The sequence below is a fragment of the Onychostruthus taczanowskii genome, unplaced genomic scaffold (assembly GCF_017590055.1).
Source record: "Onychostruthus taczanowskii isolate IOZ18803 unplaced genomic scaffold, ASM1759005v1 scaffold44, whole genome shotgun sequence".
In the NCBI taxonomy this organism is placed as follows: Eukaryota; Metazoa; Chordata; class Aves; order Passeriformes; family Passeridae; genus Onychostruthus; species Onychostruthus taczanowskii.
Genome location: NW_024501903.1, coordinates 5,766,370 through 5,789,644, shown reverse-complemented (window position 1 = coordinate 5,789,644; position 23,275 = coordinate 5,766,370). Strand labels below are relative to the sequence as shown.

Sequence of the window (23,275 nt, the reverse complement as noted above, 5' to 3'; positions counted from 1 at the left end):
GATTCAGGCTTTATTTTGCAATGCCAGGTAAATTTTAGAGGCCCAGCATATGTAATTTATTTCTCACTAAGATGAAAAAGTCAGTTTGATGGCTACTGTCAGCCAACAGGAGATAAAAGATGAGATGGCCCCTGCAAGGCACTATTCAGTAGCTGCACAAAAGTAGGGAGATAATTTGTGGCCGCAGAGAAAAAATTAATTTTACACCTATAAATTTATAATACATCCCGGCTCTGAAAAGCACATAAGCTAGAATTTTAGAATTAAAGAAATAAAGTATGTGAAAGAGTCCACACAGTAACAATAAAGTCAAAAGCATACGTATGTGTATATGTCTTCTTGTGGCAGTGTGTGCATGAGCCAAAAATGCTTATAATCCTGTGCACTTGTTAAAAATAGCCCTGCCCAATAACCTCAGCAGTCAATAATGGGAGATCACATATGCAACCATTTCTGCAGCCCATTTAGAAATGAGATTCTACAGATACAGCACTTCCCTTACTCCCCAGTTCTCACTTTTTGCCAATCCATTGTAGAAGGGCTGTGTAGGAATTCCCATCTTTGCCATTTGATCTGTTGTAGCCAGAGGCAAATGATTTCTCCCTGCCGACATTCCCGGGATGCATCAGAAGCAGTGTGCCCAGCAGGTCAGGGAAGGGATTCTCCCCCTTTATTCTACTCTCATGAGACCCTACCCAGAGTGGTGCATCCAGTTCCAGACCCCCAACATAAGAAGGATGTGGGCCTGTTGGAGCAGGTCCAGAGGAGGCCACGAAGATCTCAGAGGTCTGACATGGTGGCTGGTGTACCAACTGGCTGGTGGGAGGAAGAAAGCTTTGGCAAGCTGGCATGATATTGACTTGGCTTTTATGCAAATTGTTCCTGAGGAGGTCAAAATCTCTAGAATTTTTCCAGTTTATAGCTACATAAAGTAAGAACAGCAGTATATTTCTTCTTGTGTCTTCTGTGCACTAACAAACTCCCTGATAATATTCTGGCCTCTGTCATGCACATACTCCTTCTCTTCACCATCTGGGTCTTCCCAGGAGTGTGTCTCCATTTATAACCAATTTTTTAGAGAAAGACCCAAAGACCAGACAGACAGCACTACTTCCAGGAGTCTTTCCCCCCCCCCCCCCCCCCCCCCCCCCCCCCCCCCCCCCCACAGTAGCTATGAAACTGCCACAGTCCTCAAGTATGAGGTTTGAATATAATCATTGCCTACAGCAGGGGTGTAAATATCCTGAACACACCTAGAACAATGCATGAAGCCATGTGCTCTTTAGGGAGAAATCATAAGGCTGTGGAATCAAATTGCAACAGTCTATTCTATTGAGTGCCTAGAGGCAAGGCAAGGAAAAACAACCATATCCATCTAATCATCTTTTGCTCTGCAGTCTACTCTTTTCTGCATGGACTGTATAATTTATCAACAAATATATTAAAGCATATTAAAAAATACACATGCAGACAGCAACACTAAGAGAACGATAAGCTGGAGAATGTCCCTCTAGCAAAGCAGACATGAACTTCATGGGAGGGATGCAGGTACAGAAAGCAGCGTTGACTTTGAGATGAAATTGGACATGAATCTTCCAGTTTAGGGAGGTAATCAGAGCACTGGTTTTTCTACAGAAGTAGCTGTGGTCATGGTAGTGTTGGTGGCGATGCCCCTTTCACCATTTTAAAGGATAAAAGAGCTCATTTATTAAAAAAAAAAAGAAAAAGAAAAAGAAAAAGGAGTGCAGGGACCTGTCTTCTTCAGCAAATATATAATTACAACATAAAGAAATAAAGGTTATATACATGATATAACTAAATGCATGGTAAATACATTATACGTACAATATACCGTGTATATAAATTTCACATAGGCAATTTATGGATTATATGCGGCTTGAAATTCCTAACCAACCACGGTTATTCACACTCCTGGACTGAAAAGTTCTTTGAAGATGCTCCTTAAGCACTAACTCCTCCGAGCGGCTCTGCTCCGCTGTCCTGCTCCGTGTCCCGCTAAGGTCCCGTGCCTTTGTCCAGGGTCCCCAGGCGCTGTGGCGCCCACCCGCCGCCTTTATCGCGGCTCACGGGCACAGCGCGGACACAGCGGGTCGAGCGCCGCAAGGCCGCGGCCGGACAGCCCAGCTGCCCCCGCCGGGTCCCGGGCGGGCGTGCCGCTGTCCCCGGCGGGGGCGGGCCCGGGCCGGCTCCCCCTCCCCGCCGCCGCCGGCTGAGCCTTAACAGGTAACGGAGGAGGGGCGGCCGCCGCCGCGGGGTTGCGGCGGGGTCTCCTTCCTGGGTTTCCTTTCGCTTCGGCGGGTGCGCCGCGCCGGGCTCACCTGGGCAGGGCACGCCTGGGCCGGGCCGGGCCGCGCCCCCCCAGCCCCGCCGGGCTGCCTGTGGCAGGAGCGGCGCGGCGATGGTGCCGGTGTGCGGCGGGGTCTGCGCCCGCCGCCTGCTGCCGATGGTGGCGGCCGGCCGGGGGCCGCTCCTGCTCGCCGTCACCCGGGCCCGCAGCAGCCAGGCGGGGGGCGCCGCCCCGGCCGTCAAGAAGCGAGGCTACGACATCACCAGGAACCCCCACCTCAACAAGGTGGGTGCCTTTGGTCGGGGTGCTGCAGGGGCGTGCGGGCCCGGGCCTCGGGCAGGGCGGCGGACGTGGGGAAGGCCCGGATCGCTCCCTGGGGACGGTCCCAAAGGGGTGAAACGCTGGGGAGGGGGAGCGGCCGTGGGTTGAGCTGGAAGGAGCACGGGATGTGTGATGGGTGCCCAGCGGCTGGCTCGGTGCTGCGGCCTCCTGTGGAGTCGGGCACCTGCCTCCCCCTGACCGCTGTCCTGCTGCCGCAGTGGCACGGACAGAGCCGGGGTAGGGCAGAAGTGACCTTGCCTGGGAACTGAAGCTGTTTGCCTGAAAGCACAAAAATTGGGATGGAGAAAATACGACTTCTCTTTAAAGTCCAATACCAAAATCTGAGTTATATATATATATATATATATATATGTATTTTATTTTTTTAAATGCATGTAGCTATGAAATGGGTCATTTACACCTTCATGATGAAACAAGCATGTGTGGCTGTTCTTGTTTTCACTCTTCCTTTCATAGCATATCCATAGCTGTGTGTGCTCCACTACCAAAGCAACATCTCGCCAGGCTGAAGATGTGTTTATCATCAATACTGTGGAAACGTTAATAATACAGTTATAATAAGAATAAAAAAATGCTTTTGGAGAAAGTTTTGAGTGAAGTCTACAGAGCATGTGAAGTGAGACTCCATAACTTAACTCTACACTGCTTTTCATAATTTGAAGAGAAAAAAATAATCTGGGTGCCAATATTGGGATCTAATATGTCAGACTCAATAATGTTGGGTACTGCTTTCTCCTGTTAATGTTACTAGAAATAACTACAAGTGCATTATTTACCTAAAATGAGCATTATTAAATAAACATGATATTGAAATTGATTGATTGATTGATTGGGCTATGACTTGTCATATGCTTGGTACATGTTTATCCACTCCATGAGCCTCCTATGTCGTCTTCCAGACTGGAGACCCTTTGAATGACCTCTAGCTTTGTGTAGGATGAGCTGCATCTTCTGGTACCATTTCAGCATCCATAGGGATGAATCCCAAAGGACCAAGGCATGCGATGACATTGAATATTACTGACAGTGGGTATTACTGAATATGCAACAACTTGATAAGCAGTCTGGTTTGAATCATTATATAGTGCCTGTGTGTAAGGCTGAAGAGAAAAGGGACTGCCAACTAGGTCATAAATTACAGCAATTTGTCGGCATTAAGAGGTTTTGATGGGTGCTTCATGGTAGTTACAAAGAGTGACATAGCTAATGTTTCTTATTTTCTTGCATATACTGATTTGAACTGAAAAACTAATACTTTGACCTTTCCTCTATGTAATGCAATAATAACACACAAACAGTTGAGTTTGGCTGATGAAAGAGTAGATTTTTAACTACTTAATGTCCTGTTTTATACTTCTCAGAACTGAGGCTTTTCTTGAGTGTTTTCCCTCCTCCCAGTGAAACAAGGTATTTTTCTTGACATTTAAATGGAATTTTTGTCCATGTGGAGAGAAGGGTAGAAAACTGTTCCTGTTAAAGGAAAAATGTACTGTAGTGTGCCGTGTTTAATTGGCCATGAGAAGTCTCCCAGCTGGTTCTCCAGCCTGTGTGTTTGCTGTTTGCTGCATTTCTCAGTCACTGAGATAAATCGCCTGCACAGCATCCGAGTCAAGACAGAGATGGCTTACATCTGTGGAGAGAGATAAGGGCTGCCTGTGTATGCACCTAGGTAACCCATCATTACTAAACACTCGTGACCTCTTTCCAGACTTTTCTAAACAGGCTTCCATTTCTCTGTGGCTCTTAGCAGTTCATTGTAGCCTCTGAAGAATTATCTGTGTTCAGCTGAAACAGTGTTTTTCAGGCAGTTCATGTGTTGTCAGTGTGGGATTGGTGGCCCTTTGGTCTGCTGTGCTGCAGCAGTGTAAATCAAAATTAGGGATCCCTAATTTAGGTAGGTTTTCAGCTGTTGTACTCTCCTCACATTGCAATTACTCTTTACCCCTTTGGTAACTAAATGCAGGCATGGGGTTATTGCTGTTTTTCTGTAGTGGATCTCACTTTAATCTAAATTTTCAACTGATTGCAAGCAGCTCTGCAGGGAATAGTCCTTGCATCTGTCCAAGAACCTCAAAAAAAAAAAAGTTCAGAAGTGAGACTTTGGGCAGCAAGTATTTTGCTGCTTTATTCAATACCATGGCTGTTTTATAGGTTTTGGATGAAGTTTCAGCTGTCAGTCTGAAGCTGTGAAGTGTGTGGTATTTATTCAATGAAGAACACTGTCCCTTCAGCAGAATTGCAGACAGATTTACAGTCTGAGGTTATTGATCCAAGTTTTTGCTTGCTTACTAGGTTGAAGGTGCTTTGAAGAAGAAGCAGACTCAAAATCCGCTGCTGGCAGGTCCTCTGTAATATCCTAAATATTAGTAAAAGTGATAGCAGGCTGTCCTCTGAGAAGTTCCCCTGGTTTCCAAAGCTGCCTGAGAAGAAGAAGAAAAATAAATCCAAAAGCTATTTATGGATTTAATAAATTGGCAGTTGTTTCTTCCCTTTGGTCTTTGTTTACTGTGAACTACATTTCTTACTACTGTGATATTCAAATACTGTTCTTCCTTGCGTTGAGAAGTGTGACAGTCCATGTTTAATCCAAGGACAGGACTTGGGAAACATCAGCATTCTTATGAGAGGTACTTGCAGCTTTAAAAGGCAATAGCAATTGTTGTTATTTGTCTGAGGAGTCTCAGAAATAACAAGAGGGTGAAGAAGAACTTGTCACATGTTTTTATGAAGTGCTTAATGAAGAAATTCTTTTCTAGACCTCGAACGCCGCAAAATCGGAAAACCTAGAAATGTTAATAATGTCGGATAACTGCAGAGCACTGGTAAGAGTGTTCTGTGGTAATCCAATGCAAACTGGACTTGCTTGGACAGAAACAAGTAACTTTTACTGTGGGACCTCAGCCTTGTGAAAAGCTGATTCAGTGCTCAGACCCTGGGAGGAAAGATGGGGCTTCCCTTACCAACTACCTTGTATATCAAAGCTGCCGTGTGTTTGGTGTGGTCAAGTCCATGTCCTGTTCTCTCTGACACTGCTGTCAGTTCTTAAGATTTGTGCAGTTCTGTTCATCTCAGATGTGCCTTTTATGATTCCCAGTTTTTCTAGGGACTCTGTCAAATTCATATGCCTTTTTTTGTATTTGAACAAACACAGGCTGAGCTGGACAATCCCTAGCTCAACCACACACCTGCAGGGACTCAAAAATCTTATTGTGTCCAAAACTGACTGTAACTTTGCTCATGACATCTGACTGGAAGGCTGATGACACTTCTTGCATTTTTCTGGAAGTTCTAATTTTGAGATAAATCATGCCTGCTTGGAGATCTGCCACCACAAACAGATGCAGCACTGGAGGTCACAGTTTGTTTTCAGAGTGGCAGGATATTGCCCTATTTGAAGGGTTAAGATAATCCATTAAACTTTCCTGCAAGTGCAATGCAAGGATCTGACTTTGTGGTCTCTCAGTACATCTCGTAATACTCTCTACTCCTCTGATGTGCATGCATTTTCTCCATTGTTTTTCATGGAATGTCATGATGAATTGCCAAAAAAAAAAAAAAAAAACCCAACAAAACAAAATTACTAGTCTAGATCTGTAAGAATCAAACCTTAAAGAACTGCTGTAGGTTTCTGCAGCATTTTTTGAATGTACTGCTGTATACATGATTAAAATGCAGAAAGGTTGTTTGTCCTTCAGCTTTGCAGGGATTGAAATTGAGCTAACTGAGGGTTCTTTGAACAGTGTCAGTAATTTGCCACTGCAGCTGAGAAACAAATCGTGTGATCTTGCACACGGCTGCACTTGGCAGCTGTGGTGAAACAGAGCTAAAATTAGATGGATTTGTAAAATGATTTGATTTTAAAAGAATTAATACTGAGCACAGGAGCAGTGTGTCTGAAATTAGTTGGCAAGATCAAATCGAGGCAGAATTCTGTTTTCAAAGTAGTGAATCTCTCTAAATCCACAGGACTGAGTTCTTACAACTGGAGTTTCTCTTGCAGCTGGAGTTTTCAGTTGGCTAGCTTTAGGTTTGGATAGATCCATAACAGCTGAGTGATGCATGGGGCTTTAATGTGTGCATTCCAGCATTTGTTAACTTACCATCTGTTCATGTTTTGCAAAGGAAGAATATGAGGCGGGCAGAGTTTAGAGGTTCCCCTCATATTTTTTCAGGAGCCCAAAACTATTTGAGCAAAGTTGGGGGGGCACATTTTAGACTGGACAAGTTAATTTAGGGAAAAAAATCCACTGGGGGTTACTAAACACTTTAAAAAAACAGCTGCCGTAGAAAGTCTCCAAACTGAAAATGGTGAAAAGATTGGAGAGTGCAGTGGGAGAGTATCCTATTAACCTGCGTTATTTACTCTTCTTAAGGCTTGTGGCTGCTGCAGGAGACAGGATGCTCATGTACATGAAATGACTTGATGTTACCGTTGAGTTTCTAGGGATATCAAACAAGAGACTTGCATAGCCAAACCCTGCAACTTTAGACCCAAGTAAAACTATAGCTGAGAGATGATGTTTTGTAAAATCAGCTTCTAAATACTCTAGAGTAGAAATGTGAGTGAGCTGGAGCACTGTGCATCGTGATGAACCTTCGATGGTGCCCGGAGCAGAGAGGCTCTTTACATGTTTGTGCTTCATTAGTCAAGCCAAGGTGCATGTATCCCCCTGACTTCAAATGGAAACAAACTCCATGGAGGTGAGCTTTGGCCAAATATTTTGGCAAATGTGGTGGTGTTCTGGAAATACGATTGCTCAGTTAGATGTGTTTTGGCCATCATCCTGGCACATCAACTTTCATTTTTATTTGCTTGGTGTTAGTGTCAGTCATATATTTTTCTGAGGCCAGACTGTCTTTTGGCAAGGACCTTTCCTAATATTTTGGTGCCAAAGAACTTGTTGTTATGGTGTGGTCAGCAGACTGAGCCCAAACTAAATCTGTTGGTCCTTCTGGTATTAGCAGCAGCCTGCAAAAGTCCCTTTACTCCCCCAGCCTGGATTCCAGTTCATCTCTCTTATCATAGCCAAACCAAGAAGCCATCTGCCTTTCTGTCTGCCTGCATAACCTCTTGCCAACACTGTTACTCTCCCCTTTGAGATGCTGCTGATGCTTTGGGAGTAGTGTTCCCATGGAAAAGCTTGGAAGTGCATAGGATATCTGTTGCTGTGAGGGTGAGAGGGGTGCTGATGCAGACCTTGCCTCTATGCTGTACTAATCCGGTAATATGTTGGTCCTTGTTTTCCCTTCAGTCCTTATAAATGAGATTGAGAGATCTTGGAAGCATTGGTTGGGCAGCTTTTATAAGTGCTGAGTTTATGCTTGCACTCAGTATAAGATTTTAATAAAAATAAATTGGTTTTGGAACAAAACACTTCTTTCTGTTTTCTGAAAATGTTGTAAAAATACCTTTAAAACCACCTTTTAGTTGAGGAAATTCATCAGTTTGGCAGCTGCTTATGTTGCTTTCTTTTTATCATGCCCTTTCTTTTGGAGAAGCCTTAATCCTTACATCAGGCATGGTTTGGTAAGGCAGAGCTAAGAATGAATGTAGCTCTGGTTTCATAGGATAGGCTAAGCTTTTCTGGCACTTGAATAAAATTTGCACGTAAGTAACACAAATTCTTTGGTGAAGAATATGAAAATTGATATTGTTGCAGTTAGAATGGATGTAGTGCTGAATATTGCAGGTTGTTCACATTCCTATTCCTTGCGTCTAGTGAAATATGGGGTAAGCTACTAGTTTGATTACTTTGGAAACACTGTAGATGTTGTCAGGAAGACTGAGCATATTACGTGTGAGGTGAACAGTATGTGCTCCACTGACCTCGGCACACTCCAAGCCTTGTCCCTTGTAAGCAACACAACATACAATGTCACTGGTGTCAGAGACTGTGCTGCTCTGTGATGAGATGAGTCATCAGTGTTCATCAGAATTAGTGATGATTCAGCTGAAGGTGCTGAAAGGCAGTGCTGACCCCCAAGATGAAGTGAAGACCTATAGTCTGTGGCTGGGTTTTGCTTTCACATGGTTTGGATGTGCAGTAATGTACCCACTAGAGATGGATCTGGCAGCCTTGTAATGCTGTGTGGCAGATTTTGACTCCTGAGTTTTTTATTTTGATGTGTTACATCTGGCATTTGTTAGACAAAACTGGACCTAGAGCTAATTCCATTTGACTTGATTTTGGATTACAGAATCACTAGGTTGGAAGAAATGTACAAGATCATCAAGTCCAACCCATGCCCTAACACCTCAACTAAACCATGGCACCGAGTGCCACATCCAGTCCTTTTTTAAACACATCTCAGGATGGTGACACCACCACCTCCATAGGCAGACAATTCCAGTACTTGATCACTCTTTCTGTAAAAAACTTTTTCCTAATATCCAACCCATATTTCCCATGGTCCGGCTTAAGACTGTGCCCTCTTATTCTGTCAGTTCCTTCCTGGAGAAAGAGACCAACCCCCACTTGGCTACAACCACCTTTCAGGGAGTTGTAGAGAGTGATAAGGTCACCTCTGGGTCTCCTTTTCTCCAGGCTAAACACTCCCAGCTCCCTCAGTCGTTCCTCACAGCGTTTGTGTTCCAAGTCCCTCTCCAGCCTCATTACCTCCTCTGGATGTGCTCAAGTGTCTCAACATCCTTCCCAAACTGAGGGGCCCAGAACTGGATGCAGCATTAAGGGTGTGGCCTCACTAGTGCTGAGTATAGGGAGGGATGACCTCCTTACTCCTGCTGGCCACACTATTCCTGATCCAGGCCAGGATGCCCTTGGCCTTCTTGGCCACCAGGGCACACTGCTGGCTCATGTTCAGCCGGCTGTCAGCACCCCAGGTCCCTTTCTGCCTGGGTACTGTCCAGCCACACCATCCCCATCCTGTAGCTCTGCAGGAGGTTATTGTGGCCAAAATGCAGGACTTGGCACTTGGATTTATTAATCTTACTGGACTCTGCCCATCCATCCAACCATTCCGGGTCTCTCTGCAGAGCCCTCCTACCTTCCAACAGATAGACACACGCTTCCAGCTTAGTGTAGTCTGCAAATTTACTAGTGAAAGATTCAATCCCCTCATCCATGTCATCAATAAAGATATTAGACAGAACTGGTCCCAGTACAGAGCCCTGAGGGACACCACTGGTGACTGGCCACCAGGTGGATGCAGCACCATTCACCACCACCCTCTGGGCCCGGCCATCCAGCCTGTTCTGAATCCAGCAGAGTTCTCCTGTCCAAGCCGTGGGCTGCCAGCTTCTCCAGGAGTGTGCTGTGGGAGACAGTGTCAAAGACTGTGCTGAAGTCCAGGTACACAACATCCACAGCCTTTCCTGCATCCACCAGGCAGGTCACCTGGTCATAAAAGGAGACCAGGTTGGTCAAACATGACCTACCCCTCCTAAACCCATGCTGGCTGGGTCTGATACCCTGGCCATCCTGCAAGTGCTGCGCGATGACACTCAGTATAAACTGTTCCATCACCTTACAGGGTACTGAGGTCAGGCTAACTGGTCTGTAGTTACCAGGATCCTCCTTCCCACCTTTTTGTGAATGGGTGTCACATTGGCCAGCTTCCGGTCCTCTGGAACCTCACCAGGGAGCCAGGGCTGTTGGTAAATGATGGAGAGTGGCTTTACAAGCTCATCTGCCAGCTCTCTCATCACCCTGGGTTGGATCCCATGTGATCCCAAAGATTTACGAACATCCAAGCAGCGCAGCAGTTCTCTGACTGCCTCCTCCTGCATAGCAGGGGAACCATTCTGCTCCCTGACACCATCTACCAACCCAGGAGGACAAGCCGTCTTCCCGCTAAAGACTGTGGCAAAGAAGTTATTAAGCACTTCTGCCTTCTCCTCATCTGCAGTTGCTAAGTTCCGTCCCTCATCCAATAGAGAACAAAGGTTAGTCTTACCCTTCCTTTTGCTATTAATGTATTTGTAAAAACATTTTTTATTTTCCTTTATAAAAGTTGCCAAATTAAGTACAAACTGAGCTTTGGCCTCCCTAAATTTTTTCCTGCGTGCCCTAGCAACCCCCTTAAATACTTCCTGAGAGACCTGACCCTCCTTCCAAAGATGATCCATCCTCTTTTTATTCCTAAATTCTTTCAAAACCTCCTTGCCCATTCAGGCTGGATGTTTGCCTCATCGACTCATCTTTCGGCACACAGGGACAGTCTATTCCTGTGCCCTCAGGATCTCTGTTTTGAGGCATGCCCACCTTTCCTGGTCTCCTGTGTTTTTAAGGGCTGCTTCCCAAGGAACTCTCTGAATAAGTTGCTTAAATAGGCCAAAGTCTGCCCTCTGGAAGTCCAATGTAAAAGTCTTATTGATGTTCCTCCTGATTTCACCAGATATCAAGAACTTTATAATTTCATTATCACTGTGCCCCAAGCGGCCTCCAACCACCACATCTCCCACCAGCCCATCTCTATTTGCAAACAGCAGATCTAAGTAGTCCCTCCCCTGGTGGGCTCACTCACCAGCTGCGACAAAATGTTGTCCTCCACACACTCTAAAAGCTCCTAGACTGCCTCTTTTTTTACTGCATTAAGTTCTGCTGATGAAGACAATGCAAATTGAATTCCTCTTTGCTTCTGCAGCAGTCACCTCCAGAACACTTGGTGCTGTTACTGACCTTCATTCAGAGATGAGAAAGGAAAGGTTGTTCTTTAATGAATAACTATGCTTTCTTGATATCCTTTGCTGAAGGTGGGACAGTTACAATTTTTTTATAGTATTTAGGCCCCTTCAGGACTTTGGGATTGTTTTCTTTTCTGACTTGCTGTAAATGATGCTCATCTACCTTCCTGCCCTGCCTCACTTGCCTGGCTGATGGGACATACTGTTCAAACATACCTTTTGGCAGCTCTCCTGTACTTTAGGTGTTTTACTCATTCTTCACTTCAAAGAGAGCCTCTGCCACACATTACCCCCATGTGGGCAGGACTCTGACATTTCTAGCACTGAGGCCCTGGCAGAGGTTGGGCCTTGAGTTTGGTAGGGAAGCTGCCAATGCACATGGCTGCTGTAGCTGAAAGCTGGATGCTGCCCTGAACAGGAGGAGCCTTGCCTCTACCTCTCTGTTAATTAAATGGCATGCAGTTCTATAGATAGTCCTATTTTTCTGGGGGGTCTTTAGGTTTTTTTGTTGGTTTGGATTTTTCTTTGTCTCTTTCTTTTCCTCTGTTACTTTTTTTTTTGTCTTTTTCTCACTGAAATACAGACCTGCTACCAAACCTTGAGGAGCCTATTGTAGCACTTACCCAAATAAATTCTTTTGGGACAGACTTAGCTTTAGAGCTGTTGTAAGCAGGTCAGACGGGCCTTGGTCCTTGGGGAGAATAAACACTGCTGAAATTCCCTCTCTTTCAATAGAAGGCTTAGTACAACAGCAAACATGACTACTTTCAGTTTAGAATGTGCTCTAGTGGAGATGATGAGCACGTTTTTAATTTTTTAACCTCCTCTTTGAGGCCCAGGGGTGACACTTGTTATCTGTCTCCCAGACCATGTGACATTTTGACAAATGACTTCTGTATTGTCAGCCTAATACAATATCTTTCTTCTAAAAATGTTTTAAATGGCAGAGCTTTTTATAGTTCTGCAGCTGCCAAACACAAAACTAAGACAGGAACTGAGCAGACTATGGTTCTGACAAAGAAAATAAGGCAAATGCAAAAGTTTTCTGCATGTCAACATTTTCTACTTTGCAGCTCTCTGTTGCACATATAACATTTTTCAACATGTGGACCCACAGAACTGAAAGAGATTTTCAGTACCTTTCTCTAGTGTATATATAAAAAAAGATTAGCTCCACACCTTAGAGAATTCTATTCTGTATGTCTAGCTTAAAAAATGCTAAGTCTGTTTTAGAATAGGTCCATATGTATTAGCTGTGTTCAGCCTCATAAAACATGTAGTTAAGACTTCATTGTGTTTCTAAATACTGGAAAAAATAGGTTATTTCAAAACCCAACAGTGCTATGCTCTCCTGGACAAGATGTCTTGAACGTTTTCTCTTTGGCTGGGCCAAATGGATTTGTTACTTTGCCTAGTGGTTAAATTCGTTATGGAAACTATTAAATTCTGTTTAATCTTCATTTGAATGGTTTGATGTAAAACCTGCAGGTGATTTCATTATATTTGCATTATTTGTGATTATTATAAATGAGAGAATGGATTAAACTGCCAAATCCTGTTATTTTTTGAAGTGTCCAGATTATTAAGGGTTTCTGTTGTCAAGATGGTCTAAGCAGGTAAGCAGGGCAGAGGCTGGAGCAAGAGATAATCTGTTTTATTGTGCCTAATGATTTAGAGGTAGGGGGAAAGGGGAGACATAAGTCCAGGGATTTTCAAGTTTGTAGCCCTTCTTCTAGTGACTATTTTTTCATATCCCCAGCTAGATTACTTGGTCCAATAAACAAAGAAAGAAAAATCCAACAAAAAACCCTACCACCACCCAAGCCAAAAAAGCTTCTCCCTTTTAGCCATTTCTTACCTCACAGGGAATTTGATGTCTTCATGTTGTCACTTGTGTCTGTAGCTAATTTCTGTGATAAAACAACTGCCTCTGAAAATCAGGTTCCTTGATCACAATTACTGGAGGGTCAAGTCCCTTCTTTCCCCCAGTACTGTATGAAGGCTTCTATATCTAGCCATTAAATGAGAAAATTAACAAAAATTGTTTGCTGAAGTGCTAAATCTGACTACTGGGGAAGAAAAAAATCTAAACATTGTAACTCCATTGTTTTGGCTTTTATTTTTCTATGACAAAACCTCTTTAAAATCTAGCAAAAAAACCCCAAAACTGCTGCAAGAGTAATACAAAAAGGAATACAGTAGAGGAGTGTGCATGAAGTCTGAATTCCAGCAGAATTCAGACTCTTTTAGGGAAAAGTATTGTACAATGGTTGCAAAAGTGTGAAAGACACTTGTACTAGAACAACTTAGCAGTTCAGGTGTTTTCTGGGCCAGAGACACACAGTTTGTGGGAGAGGATCCCAAAATACTTGATAAGGATGTGATGAGGATATGGGGAAGAAGAACTGAAAACTTTGCTTTTCCCCAACGCCTGGCATATACAGTGGCTTGATGTATGAAAGGCATTGAAAAGCAGTGATAGAGGTGACCATGTGCTCCAGGTAGGCAGCTTTACCAAAAACTTTCCAAGTGGAATTCACTGCTGGTCTTGATACAGAGGCTCACTCTGCAGTTTCTGCTACTTCATACTCACTAGGGAATTGACCTGCCATCGGTGGCTCACAAGTTTGTAACTTATATTCAAACACAGAAATAGCTGTTCAAAGGTAAAGGTAAAATAAAAGAATATTTTTTTGTCTCAAGTTGTAAGGATTTTCAGTGCACATACCACTGTGATTTGTTGCTCATTGCACACATGCAGCAGATTCCTCTTAGGTTTGGTAGCTTGCCCAGGTTGTGATGTGCAGCAGTATTTATTCGAAGGAGATGTGGAACGTGCCTTTCACTCCATGTGCTGATGCCAGCAGCTTTTCCTGGCTTGTGTCTGGGGGGAAAAATGCTTGCAACAGCAGAGCCCTGCCTGAGCATGGCTCTTTGGTTTCTAAGGGGCAGCGTAGGCTTAAGTCATTGGGAGTGTTTCTGTTGACTTCAGTCAACTTTACACTGAGCCTTTTTTGAATTTAGGAATAAGCAGCTGCACCATTCAAGTTACAAGGTCATTTTCATTACAGACTATGAAGGTTAAAAGTAGTAGATTGTCAAATGTCATCATCTTGCTCTGTTAATAAATAGTAATTAAAATGAAAGCATGTGCAAAAAATTGTGCTTACTGATTGTTTAAGCCAAAGTCTCAAAGCAAAAATGGAATTTATTAATAATACCAATTTCTACTGATAGATAATCCCATTAAGACTGCAACTACTCACATAGTTGTGTGTCCTAAAAATCAAAAGTGCATGTTAGTGTTCTTTATTTTAGTGTGGTCTGCCTAAACTCATTCATCTTCCATAAGAGTTTTGTAGTGACCCACTCAGTGATGCCTTTCCAATGCCAAAAACTGTCCTCTGGCATGCCAGCAAGAAGAGCTGGACTCACAAGACCTGCTGGAGGAAAAACGAGGGCACTAACTGCGATGTCTTGGAGAACTTGAAGCTGTCCTGCAGAGTTCTTGTAGCTTAATAAAATTTACAAAAGTGCCTTTGAACTGTGACCTTCCAAATGTCCACTGGTCAAGGGTAATGGAGTGGGGTTACGAAAACAGAATGAGTGCATGACTCATGCTTGCTGAAACCGGGCCACTCTTCCTAGGGGCAAGTAATTGTTTTGTATTTAGCATGTTAACTGTATTTGAAGTTATAAGATAACAAAGTAATTTCTCATATAAATAGAAAGGAAGTGATGGGAAGGTGCTGGAAAGCAGTGGTGAGACTCTGGCTGCTGCTGTAAAATGAGTTTAGTGTTGACCACTTTTAAAAAGCTCATTACATTTTAAAGATAAGCTTTAATGGAATTGGCAGTGACAGTGAAACTGTAACCAGATCTCATTGTTTTGTACAAGTGCCTTTCAGGTTTCTCTGCAAGGTCGAATGTCCTATGGACTGGCAGCTGGACTGTTTTCCTTGTAGGAATGTAACTGGTATTTGATGGAGTTGCAAAATGAGTTTCCCAGTGAAGCCAAATATAAGAGTATGAGAGTCCAGCAGTTTCACTTCCTGCAAAGCTGGAAACCCTTATAGCATTTATTAGGATTTCCTGCAGGGAAAGAGGGATATTAATCTTGTTTGACTTACAGAATCATAATATTTGTGCTGCAATTTGTAACACAGAGCAAGAAGTTTTCAATTAGTATTTCCTGAGAAACAGCAAATTCAGTAAAGTAGATGCTTTTAACTTTTCAGGTTTTGTTGTTTTTTCTTTTTTTGTCAGAGAATAACTAGAACATCTTACAGGAGCTTAAATGTGGCACAGTGTTGGAGCAGGGAAGAGCAGTGATGAATGTGGCTACAGATCTGCTAGGACGCAGTGAGCAGCTGGAACCATTCTCAATTCTTTCTCAATGTCTGATTGGCACCATCATATCAATGTCTGATTGGCGCAGCACTGTATTAAGTGTGCTTGTAGGAGGCAGAAACTTGTTGATAAAAGAGTCACCTGGTCAGTTCATCACTGGTGTTAATTTTCCTAGTGTTGGAAAATTTTTCCCAAGCTGAGCTGATTGCAATGAACCCTGATTTAGGGCCCAAACCAAATTGGCTTGAAGTACTGTCAGCCTCTTTACTTTCAGATTTGTATTAATTTTAAATTATGGAATGCACTTTATGTCTCTTGAAAAGATGCTTAAGCCTTTACTTTGGGGAAGCGCTGCATTTTCCTATCCAGGCAGAAGAATGCTGCTAAGAGAGGTGAGGCTGAGGCTTGGGCTGAGGAGCTGCAAGTATGTGAGAGTTTCCAGATCTGTGGTAGGCATGGTTACTAAACCATCTGGACAAATTTTGTGCATTGTACATATTCCTCATCTCCATTCTGGATGAGATGGGCCATGTATCTGGGGCTTCTAGGCATCCAGCATCTCCTATGCATATAGTCTGCATATGCAGAGGCTGATTGTATTTGGGATGGATTGGATTTACTGTCCACTTGCAGACTAATTTATCATGTGAGGCTGAAGCTCTGAGCCAGCTCCTGGACTTTCTAAAATCACAGGGCAACAGCCAAAATCCTAACATTTTTCACCAACAGGAAATCTAGGCAGAAACAGAGTGAATGCCTTGAGATACCTGTACAGGACAGAATAGACCTCAGAGCTCCTTCTTTAGGAAGAACATCTCTATTCATGTTTGTTAATTCACCTGACAAATGAGAGGTGAAGACAAAGTATACTAGAAGTTTACTCTATACTTAATTGCTCTGCAAATTAAGAAACATCTTAATCAGCTAGATTTATGTAGAATTTTTTCCAACTTGAGTGTAAAATGGAGTTACAGATTACTTTTTCAGTCCAGTGAAACTGTGGTTAGACACATAATCCCCAGCTGTGGCTTCCAGGTTTTAGCAAAATTGTTTTAGAAACAATTGAATTTGAATGTCAAGACGGGAAAAATGGGGGGGGAAAAAAAAAAAGGCAGAAAAGGAAAAATGTGACTGAGAGAAATATTTGTGGCTTATTTCTTATTCCTAATTCTTGAGACTTTCAAGGCATGTATCATTCACTTTCTGCTTTTCATTAATGAGATTCATTCAGACTGGAGCCCTAACACACTGCTGCATTACATCAAATGCTTTTGAACTCTGTCCCATTTCTTATCAGTTATGGAGGACAGTTTCTGAATCACTGATAAGCATTCCAGAAAGGATCGTGCAGTCATGGGCATCATGCTGTCATAATTTACATTTGGTTTTGGAGTACTTCAGTGGGGAGCTGAATTTAGCTTGCCCAAGGTAATATGGCACATATCAGAATAAATTCTCTCACCATTCAGCCAGCAAACCTGTTTGCTCAGTTGTCTTTTTGTAGCATTTATTATCTGTACCAAAAACGATCTCCACCACAGCCTGTTAGAAGGACACGTGATGTATCAACTGCTATATCCCATACATGCCATCAAATATGCATTGTTGAATAAGATAAAAAATATTTTGTGAAATATTTCCCAAAAGCTGTGCACAAAGGAAGTGAATGCAAATACACAGCTGCTATAGGAAGTTATTTTAATTCTGTTTACCAGAGCTCACTTCATTTTATTTTTTTTATTTAGTCACTTAAAATTTCTGGGTTTATTTCATAACAGTTCAAAACTTCAAATCACAGTGTGTATAAGTTACAGACAGCAATACCTGTAAACTTGAGGTTATTACCTTCTCTGGATAATTAAAATAGTAATTCAATGGAGAACCAAAATAGGCTAAATAATTGCACTTAAATCTAGTGGGCCAGAAAGTGGGCTAGTGGGTGTGATCTGTGGTCCCCCTGTGATTGCTGCTCAAGTGTCTGATGAGACAGATGTAACAACCAGTGATTTCTTAGAAATCAGAAAGATTATTGGCCTGAATTTCCTCTCATTTTATTTAATAACACCTTCCAGCAAATGTCTAGGACTAGATCCAAAGCAGATTGAATTTTATGGGAAGCAAATGAGTATTTACAACCCTTTGCAGTGAAGTTATAATCTTACTGGCTTTGTATCATTTAAGAAAGTGCTTTGCTGAAGTAGGGCATAGGTTTTTGATTTAGTATCCCACTGCTGTAAGACTCCGGGTGTCTTCTGGCTAACGCATATCTGAGAAGTGGATTTATAGGAGCACAGCTGGGTTGTAAACAAATCGTGATGCACTTTGCTCTGCATTTAGAGGGAAGAGAAGCAAAACTACAAGACAATAATCTGTATTTTTGAGTACCAGGCAGAAGAAAACCAACTGCAAAACTGAAATGAATTTGCAGGATGAGCTTCAGATGTCTCCAGTTGGCATTTGCTGTATTATTAAATAAATGAGAAGCAAAACACAGTCACTTTCAGTGTATAATCTGCCTTCAGCTGAGGTTACATGGCATTTTTTCACTGAATCACTTTCTTTAATTTGAAAGAGGAAGAGCAGAAGTGTAGTGGATGCATGGAAGAAGAAATCCTGAAGTGGTATGACAGACCCATGTATTATAGTGGGTTTAGATCCCGGATTCTCTAATGGTAGTGTAGGAGTTTGACCTGTCTTCCCCATGTGCTATGCAGTAAATGAGCAGTAAGATTAAAGTATGATTGGTAAAATAGACACATTAAAGATGTTTGGAACCAGGATCTGCCTCCAAGCTATGGAGAGCAAACCTTTCTAAATCATTCTCCCCAAATAGTCAGACATTAAATTTTGGTTCACTTTGTCTTGGTATGAAAGAACATACTCTGAGACATTTGCTATTCTGGTTCTGAAATTCCAGCTCTCTTGTTCCTGCATTTGGAAAGCTAGGGAAAGCAAAGCAAAGTGTAGCAGTAACAAAGATCATAGTGAAGATTGCCGGTAAAGTATGATAAAAGGAATAAAACCCGTAGTCATGGCAAACTTGGCCCTCTTCTATATGCGAGGCACTTTGCAAGCCAAAAGTCAATGTATTTCTTGGAAAGAAAACAGATCAGCCACATTGTGTAAATGTTTGGGGGTTTATCCTACAGATCCTTAGGTACGGTTGCTTACAGTCTGGAAGTGGAATCTTATCTCCTTGATCCACGTGGAAAGACTTATACCAGGTAGTAGGTTCAGGATTATGCACACATTCTGTGATTTGATGAGAAAATTCAGTGGTAGAAAGATTGGTGAATAATATGAATGTGGATGCCTAGGTCTGTGCAAACAATACTCCAAGGCATAGATTTTCAGTAAGGACAAAAATAAACCCAGAATGTTTGCTTCTTGCTGAGTCTTAGCAATGTTGTTCCAGTATAAACATAGTTTAGAAGTTGTTGGCTTTTAGGAAAAACAATTTATTTTTTTTTAATTCTCTGAGTTATTCAGGTAACCTCAAGTTTTGCAGAACTTCTTTATATTGTCTGGAGAGAAAAAGGCTTGTAGAGGCATCAGGTTAGTTTTTATACAGAAAATTTGACGGAGGCCAGCATAATGTAATATAGATTCTGTATATTTGCATGTAATAGGAAGTGACTGTAAAATGTGCAACTTCAGGGGAGTCTCTTTGCATTTAGCTTAACTTCTAGTCAGCAGGAAGATTGTCATAGATTCAAAATACTCCCAACAGTATAAGATTTGAACAACTTAAATATAGTGTGGATGCTTATCAAAGTAGAATGTTACATTAAATTTGTCTGAAACTGCCCTTTTTTCCCCCCATAAACAATCACATGCGTGTGCCTAGACCATGGTTTTTGGCAGAATCTGGCCTCTTTATTCTAAGTTCTGATTCACTCCTGCTGTTTTCTGAAATTCTCTTCTGATTGTCATGCAGGCAGAGGCATTGCTACTGCCATCTGCAGTGCATCAGCATCTACATCATGCTAAAACCACACTGACCTCTCAGCATATGGTGACTTTTTAAGAATGTTCAGAGGCATATCTTTATCTTATGTCAAACAGGGAAATTAAGAGACTGAATGTGTTTTGTCATGTAACCAATTTGTTAGGTGAACATCAGCTTCAGTTTGTGTGTTCTGTGGTCTACAAATGATGTATTTATCTACTTTGTGTTAATCCATATTTTGTATTTTACAACTAAGAACATTCTTCTGAAGCAGTAACAGCTTTAAATAATATCTCCTAGACATATTTGAAAAAGCTGTCTCTTTCAGAGCTTTTCTTTTATTAATATTGTGTGTAGATCGTGAATAGAAATGCTTTGGAAATGCAGGCATAACTTCAAATCTGAAGCTACATTCTGTGGAGAATCTGTGACACTTTTGAGAAAAGTGTGAAATGTTTCATGCTATTAATACAACTTTATTTTAATTATGACATGTCAGAAAACAATTTTAACATAACTAAGGGGATTTTATCATCAGGAATACAAGATAAGGAGATGAGAAACAAAATCTCTGCTCTATAATAAAGGCAAGACCGATAGGAAAAGTGATTTGATGTTTTGCCTGTGTCTATACTGTATTTGGGCTAGTTTGGAGGAGCCCAGATCCTGGTTCTGTCTGCTCATTTGTCTTGGTAAGCAGCTCAGCTTCATCTTGTTCATGAAATGGAAACTCTTGTGCAAACTCTTCAGGAAGAAGTATATGTGGTCCTGTCTGTTGGCATCAGATCGCTGAAAAATGGATGAGAGAGGGCATATCTGAGCCTCCCTATGATCTGCTGCCCCACAGGAGAGAGGCATATGCTTGACTGTAAGGCACAGACTGTACTTGAGAGCTTTTCTCAGTTGTAGCAGCCTGATCATCCTGGTAGTGTCCCATGGTGGGTTTTTGAGGGTGAACTGGATGGGCAAGCAGTGAAATAGGCCTTGAGCCTGGCATTCAGAAAGACACAGTAGAAGTAGGTGGCGTTCCTGTTTCTGAAGTCTTGTATAACATGTATATGTTTCCAGTCAGTTTACTTCTCTTTATCTCTAAGCAAAAGCAATCCTCTCAAAATGACTAAAACAAAATTCTGCTCCTGTACAGTGGGGAGGGAAGGGAGTGAAGTCTGCATAATACAGTTTGTAGGTATAAAGTAGCATATAGCTGCAGCGCAGTGCACGTTCCCTCCTCATTCTGTGTCAGTAGCTCTCTGAGTTTGCACCACATTAGCACAGAGATAGGTATCTTGTGCCACCCCGAAGTCAAGGAGATTATAATTTATTTAACTTAGTCAATATGTCTCAGGAAAGCAAAAATAAAATGGATACATATGCTTCTCTCTTGCCTTTGAAGACTTAAACATGTGGTGAAAATTTACAGTCAAGTTTAAGGTTTGCAAGATTTTATCTTCTTCTGGAAACATGACCAGCTACCAAGGAAAGAATAGAGAAAGCATTTTTTCAATCCGGATGCTTTCTGCTATAAACAAATTCTTTCACTGGATATAAGCATAATTGCCCACAGTTTATGTAAGCATAATTGCCCACAGTTTACTTAGCCGTCTGATACATCTAGAAAGTCTTCAGGAAAACATCTGATTTAAAATTAAAAGTAAGATTTCCCTTAGAAATACCTCTTTGTCTTCACTGTGCTTTGACAGACATCAAGTTTTGGTGATATGATGGTGTTGAAAGAGGTGTACTATTTTAAAGGGCAGGTATTACAGACAAGCTCTTGGGGAAATGGTGACATAAGCTTTTTGTAAGCGATTGGAGTTTTTTGAGTGGGTGATATCCAGAAAGGTTGTAGCTTTACCTCTACAATCAAAATCAAATGTGAGGTATTATCCTTCTCAACCTCCAGTAATCTGCCAGCTTTCAACAGTGTTATGATCACTACCAGACTTCTTTGTACTACTAATTGATCAGGACATCCTGATGCTCATTTAAAATCACTTTGGGCTACTTTGGCATCTGAAGTAGTTTCAATGACATAATTAAATGTTCGTATTTATAATCTGATTACAGTTTCTTAATGCAGGCTTTATGGCTCAAGCTCATCCCTGTCTCAGGGGAACATATCGGTCAGCCCTTTCTGTGAATTGGTCTGCTTTCAGTTTTGTGTTGTACTGGATTCCTGCTGATGTAAAAACTCTAGAAACCTAGAAACCCCAAATGACATACATCAGATGTAGGCAGTCTCTGTACTAACAAATTCAGTATATATGGCATAAGCTGTATCTAATTATTCTCCTACACTTGTTTTCAAGTGCAATTCTACTTTTGATATAGTAACAACAATACAATTTATTTTTTGTTACCAGTTTCCTTTAAATCTCAAAATACAAACTAGGGTTTACAGTCTTTCATTTTTTTAGCCAGGGAGACTTTTAATTGATGATGTTATTTTAATTTGAAGAATAGGTGTGTTTATTTAGTTTGGTTTGTTGGGTTTCTTTTTCTTTCCACATCAGTGATAAGGTTTTCATTTCTTTTGTCCCATTCTTTCTACTTAGAGACATGAGTGCCCATGTGAAGAACTTCTGGATTGAAGTAGAATTTCTTTTTGAAGTGAAATCTAATTCTAATTTTAGTCTTAAAATACAAAATATGCAAAGTACTTCACGTTGCCTTACTGTTCTTGATGGTGTGATGTTATTTCTGTTTGAAATAACAGATGTTATTCAGTTGTGATGTTATTTCTGTTTATTTGCTTTGGAATAAGGTATGAAAATTATGAATTTTGTGTGTGGTGTCATCTTGCTTTAATGGGACTTACAAAGTTGTGGCTAAAAGCTTAGACAATGGAAAAGGACACTGACACCTTAGAGTGTCAGTGCAGCTCTGCTTGCCCAGACCTCTCTGCCTGCATCTTTTCAGAGAATCCATTGTGGTCTGTGTGACAGCTGCTTGTGCGTTTTTATGCTCGTTCACAGCAGAGTCAAAGACCTCTTGTGCAGCAAACAGGGATTTTCCAGTCACATTTTTAAAAAATTCTTTGAAAATTATATTTCTTGTGGGCTTCCTTGGTGTTAGTGAATCATGAGGCATTAAACCCACAAATTATAGCTTGGTTAAATGGTCTAGAGTAAACAAAAATTTCCAGTATTTGAAGAAGAATTTGTGACCCTGAAAGCTTATCCATTACTTTTTTATCTATGACTGTATTGCATCACCAAGCTAAATGGCAGTGCTTATGGTTAGTGCAGAATGGTTAATGCATTTGCCTGGCATTTCTAATTGGAAAGCTTTTCATTCCCCCAGGATGGTACTCTTCTCTTGGACTAATTTTTCATTATGATAATTAATATGAAAACTGAGAAAGTAATTGCAGATAATTTTACATAGGAGAATTGATCTTTTTAGTTTTCAAACTTAAATATTTGAAATATTTTGTTTCTCTAATAATGTCTTTTAAACTTTGGGCTCTTAATTGATTTGCATTAAGAGTTTATGGTATGTTGCTTGTTGCTTCTCACCTAAATTGGGTAGCTGTTTTAGAGAGGAATGAAGAACTAGAGCCCATTTATAAGGTCTGTTTTCTGGAACAGGGTTGTTTAAAGCCTCACAATTTCTGGTGATTGCCAGTAGTTTTGGGGTTTTTTGGCCATTGAAGGAAGTAGTCAGCTTCTTTTCTGTGAAG

At 41.6% G+C, this 23,275-nt stretch overlaps 1 protein-coding gene across 2 annotated transcripts in view; it reads left to right on the top strand.

The window, feature by feature from the left end:
* Positions 1-2,249: 2,249 nt before the first annotated feature.
* Positions 2,250-23,275, top strand: part of ME3 (malic enzyme 3) — a 116,704-nt gene continuing 95,678 nt past the window's right edge. Inside the window, exon 1 of one of the 2 annotated variants that reach the window (XM_041414158.1) lies at positions 2,250-2,593. In XM_041414158.1, the coding sequence (XP_041270092.1) occupies positions 2,420-2,593 (174 nt within the window). In that variant the 5' untranslated portion in view covers positions 2,250-2,419. The remainder of the gene's footprint in view (positions 2,594-23,275) is intronic. The other variant, XM_041414157.1, reaches the window with a different exon arrangement.